The sequence below is a fragment of the Anarrhichthys ocellatus genome, unplaced genomic scaffold (assembly GCF_004355925.1).
Source record: "Anarrhichthys ocellatus isolate YVR2014 unplaced genomic scaffold, GSC_Weel_1.0 scaffold4248, whole genome shotgun sequence".
NCBI classification, from domain to species: domain Eukaryota; kingdom Metazoa; phylum Chordata; class Actinopteri; order Perciformes; family Anarhichadidae; genus Anarrhichthys; species Anarrhichthys ocellatus.
Window position 1 is genome coordinate 1 of NW_022284222.1, and position 4,656 is coordinate 4,656.

The 4,656-nt window shown below is 47.1% G+C and overlaps 1 protein-coding gene across 1 annotated transcript; it reads right to left on the minus strand.

Annotated features, from left to right (window-relative positions):
* Nucleotides 1-99: 99 nt before the first annotated feature.
* LOC116379399 (kinesin-like protein KIF20B) lies at nt 100-4,106 on the minus strand (the record flags this gene model as incomplete). The annotated part of the gene is made up of 13 exons (XM_031841355.1): nt 100-211; nt 306-423; nt 513-619; nt 754-1,050; nt 1,128-1,290; nt 1,382-1,528; nt 1,723-1,794; nt 2,178-2,289; nt 2,776-2,848; nt 2,933-3,069; nt 3,204-3,246; nt 3,327-3,511; nt 3,968-4,106. Coding segments are annotated over 13 exons (1,705 nt in total), but the record flags the coding sequence as incomplete, so codon positions are not given.
* Nucleotides 4,107-4,656: the final 550 nt, after the last annotated feature.

Below are 4,656 nucleotides of genomic sequence, written 5' to 3' on the forward strand. Positions count from 1 at the left end.
TGTGTGTGTGTACCTGCAGAGTGTGTGTACCTGCAGTGTGTGTGTGTGTACCTGCAGAGTGTGTGTGTGTACCTGCAGTGTGTGTGTGTGTGTGTGTACCTGCAGTGTGTGTGCTCTCAGTCAGACAGCGGTGAACACTCTGAGCGTCCTCTCTGATCTTCTCCAGATCTTCAGTCACTGAACTGAAGATCTCCAACAGATCGGCCTCCTCCTGACAATCATCATCAAACTGTTGATCACTGATACTCGTCATCACTGATCACTGACGATCACCAGTAGTGAGACACACAGGTGCTATTGATCACCTTGTGGTTGGTGCTGACAGTTGACAGGTCGACCGTCTTACTGACGAGGTTCTTTAGGATCTCCATTCTTTTATCAGCTCGCTCCTCGAGGATCTCCTTCTCCTTCTCCAGACGCTCACTGACACACACACATTAAAACACGATGTCACATGTGTGTCACATTACAGTCACGTGACACACTGTAGTTCAGTCACATGATCACGTTACCTGTAGTCTTTCTCCATCTTGTTGTAGAGCTCCATGAACTCAGCGCAGACTTCCTCTCTGATCTGAGCCTCCAGCACCAAACGCAGCGCAGCCTCTCTGTCTGACGTCTGACACACACACACACACACACACACACACACACACACACACACACACACACATAACATTTTTTCAGTGTTCAAGGATTTTAAGAGAATACAACTTCTCCAGAAAACAGAAATAACTTAAGTTAGATCATTACCTTCTCTTCTCCCTCCATGGTCCTGTCACCTTCCTCCTCCTCGTCTTCCTCACCGCCTGCCTCCAGCACTGTTCCTTCTATCGCACTCTCCTCCTCCTCCTCCCCCCCCCACTCTTCACCGTCCTCATCCTCCAGCACATCCTCCAGAGTCTTCTCCCAGGCGACCAGCGAGCTCTTCCTGCCCCGCCCCGACACGTTTCTGCGGCGGTCGGCGTCCTCGATGATTAGCGACAGCTCCATGGCCGAATTGTGGGGGACGTCGTCTGGGACCATCGGCCTCGAGTTCAAGACCACCACCTGGACCAGAGAGAGAGTCACGGTGCTGCATTCAGAACCTCAGTGTAGAAATACTGAATCAAAGCCACAGTACTGACCTTCTGGGCGAGGGCGGAGAACTTGAGGACGTTGAGAGTCTCGTCGAAGCAGGACGAGTTCCTGTTGATGTTGACCACCATGGAGACGCGGCCGCCACCACAGAAGAAGAACTGCAGGAAGTGGGTGAGCTTGGACTCCCTGAAGGGGACGTGGTGCGGGACCCTGCAGAGAGAGAGAAACAACCCATCAGACCCGGTCACCCTGCGAGTCCTGATGGTTCTGGTTCAAGCGGTCCCAGACTCTGAGGTCCTACTTGGTGTGCTGGTTCAGCTTCATGGAGTTGATGCACTTCCCGAGCGTCAGCAGAGAGCTGTTGATGTTTCCCGCCTCCTTCAGTCGCTCCCCGGTGTTGTGAGTCCGAGAGCAGCGCTCGGATCCGGCCAGGTCACACAGAGACAACCTCACAGAGACACATTATTATGCTTATTATTTACATCCTCTACACCAGTGGTTCTCAGCTGGTCTGGCTGTGGGACTTTTTTTGTTTTTTGCCAGGCAATGTTCCCGCGACCCACTTTTGGGTCGCGACCCACCAGTTGAGAATCACTGCTTTACACACTGATGACCTCGTCCCTCCAAGCTTAACAGTCTTACTCGCTGATGCCGAGGACTCTGGGAACGCCGACGTCGTCCACTCGGAGGATCCTGATGGAGAAGATGCTGTGGCTGCAGAGACACACAGAGGGAAACAATCACAAAAACAACACCGCTTATCAGCCAGAAGCTGTGAAAAAATGTCAGATTTTCATCTTTCAGACGGTCCTTGAACACATCATGTGAGACGACCGCTTCCATCAGAAGAAGAAACTAAAACTAATCTTAAAATTGTGATATTTCATCATCATGTCTCATTTAAAATCCCTCCACAAATAAACCGTCATGATGGTTCTGTTTCCATAGAGGAGCAGGACTTTTATTTTGAAAATCAAGACCACAGAGAGAAAAATGTGACCGGAACAGAAACCTTAAACTCCATGAGGGTTCAGAGGGTTATAGTTTATAGTCACAAGCAGAAACTGTAGTCAAGTAAAGAGAGTAAAAGAGCTGACCTCCTGCTGGACAGATGGTTCAGTCTGGTGGAGGAGAAGCTCTGGTTCTTCTTCCCAATCTTCAGCACTCTGTAGGCCTCTTCAGACCCGTTCACCTGGACCCACCTCAGGTCTGAGACATGGAGCAACACAAAGACACACACACACACACACACACACACACACACACACACACACACACACACACACACACACACACAGTAAAATCTCTGCAGGTTGTGTTGAGGGTTCCAAACACTGTAAAAGTATCTGCTGCCATCTTGTGGTACGAGGAAGTTACTACACAACACAGCTGGGCCGAGACAGTAAAGCTCAGCTTATATTCAATCATGTGACCGTCACAAATATTCACTGATAATAAACATTGTTTACATTTCTGAGGGTTTTATAAAGAAGGTTAATTCGTTTTTAGACGTTTTAGAAACAGGAAGTGTTAAAAATCTATTTGAGTAAATATTTAGCAGTTAAATCAAATCGTTTACAGGATCTTTAACCTTCATTCAGTGAGTAGAAACAAAGATTTACACACAGGAACATGAAACATACACAACAATAAAGTAAAGAAATGTGATTCTAATCAAATTAAAATAGACGTTACCTTTGATGAACGATTTTCCTTTGACGTCCTGAGACAGACGCAGAACCGTCCTCTTGTGGTGTCCACTGGGAACCTGATCGATGACAGATCAATGACAGATCAACCACATACACCCACATACACCCACACACCCACCCACACACACACACACACTTACCTGCTCCAGCAGGTCGTGGATGTTGTCGTTGTAAATCTCACAGAATGAAACCCAAACAGAGAAACGGACGTTTGAGTCGACATCAAGACAAAAACTGTCCTCCTCAGAGACGCCAGTCCCTGTGCTGTCAGACGAGCCTGAAAACACACACACACACCTCCTTGTTTTTAGCAGTTGTGGGCTCCACAAGATTTTTGTGTGAGGACCACTTTTCATTTACATGGTCAGACAAATAACAAACTTCTGACTTCACAGTAATTAAATCACTGACCGTCAAGAAAAGTTGATCTGCCAGACGTCTGACTTTTGTCGCTCTGCAGAGACAATGAGACACAATGAGACACACTGGTACACACACACACAGTAGTACACAGATGTATTTGTATGTTGTCACCTCTTTAAAGAGCCTCAGCAGGTTCCTCTTGCTGCTGGACTCTGCTGCCTGCTGGTCTGGAGTCAGTCTGCTGAAGTCTCTGCAGCGCTGTGGCTTCAGGTCGGACCGACCGTACAGACGACCGTCGATGCTGTTAAAGATCACAGACAGAGACCTGGGCAACAGACCGGAGTCATGGTCCGGACCTGAGACACAGACAGGCAGACAGACAGACGGACGGACGGACAGACGGACAGACATTTAAAAATAAATCAAAACCACTCTGCAGGTGAATCGACAGTAAATCGTACAGAAACGTTTAGATTCAGAGAGAAAATGTGATGAATTTTGTGAAGCTTCAACTGTGTGTCCAGATGTGAATGTGCTGGATTTGACACAGAAGACAACAGGTGTGTGTGTGTGTGTGTGTGTGTGTGGACACGTTTCACACGTACATGAACTTGATGTGACTCAGAGGAACCAGGTGACTCCGGTAATCAGAGAAGCCGTTTACACAGCGCAACCTGGTTCCACTGGATCTGGTTCCACAGGACAGGGATCAGGTTTCTCCTCTACAGACACTGATGCTAAAAGGGTCCCAGTCCTATTTTAAACTGTGGGGCAGTCAGAGGACAGACAGACAGACAGGTTGTGTTTCTGACCCAGGAATGTGAAGGTTTTTCCAGCGTTGGTGACTCCGTACGTGAACACCAGACAGTTTCCTCCAGTGAGAACGTCACGGACCAAACCACGAACTGAACCCTCAAAGACCTTCTTCTGGCTGGCATCCGGATCAAAGACCTGTACAATACATCAACCAGTTAACTACTGTAGTAAACACACCAACCAGTTAACGAGTAAAAACACCAACCAGTTAACTACTGTAGTAAACACATCAACCAGTTAACGAGTAAACACGTCAACCAGTTAACTACTGTAGTAAACACGCCAACCAGTTAACGAGTAAACACGTCAACCAGTTAACTATTGTAGTAAACACGTCAACCAGTTAACTATTGTAGTAAACACGTCAACCAGTTAACTATTGTAGTAAACACGTCAACCAGTTAACGAGTAAACACGTCAACCAGTTAACTACTGTAGTAAACACGCCAACCAGTTAACGAGTAAACACGTCAACCAGTTAACTACTGTAGTAAACACGCCAACCAGTTAACGAGTAAACACGTCAACCAGTTAACTACTGTAGTAAACACGTCAACCAGTTAACGAGTAAACACATCAACCAGTTAACGAGTAAACACGTCAACCAGTTAACGAGTAAACACATCAACCACTTTAACGAGTAAACACGTCAACGAGTAAAGACGTCAACCAGTTAACGAGTAAA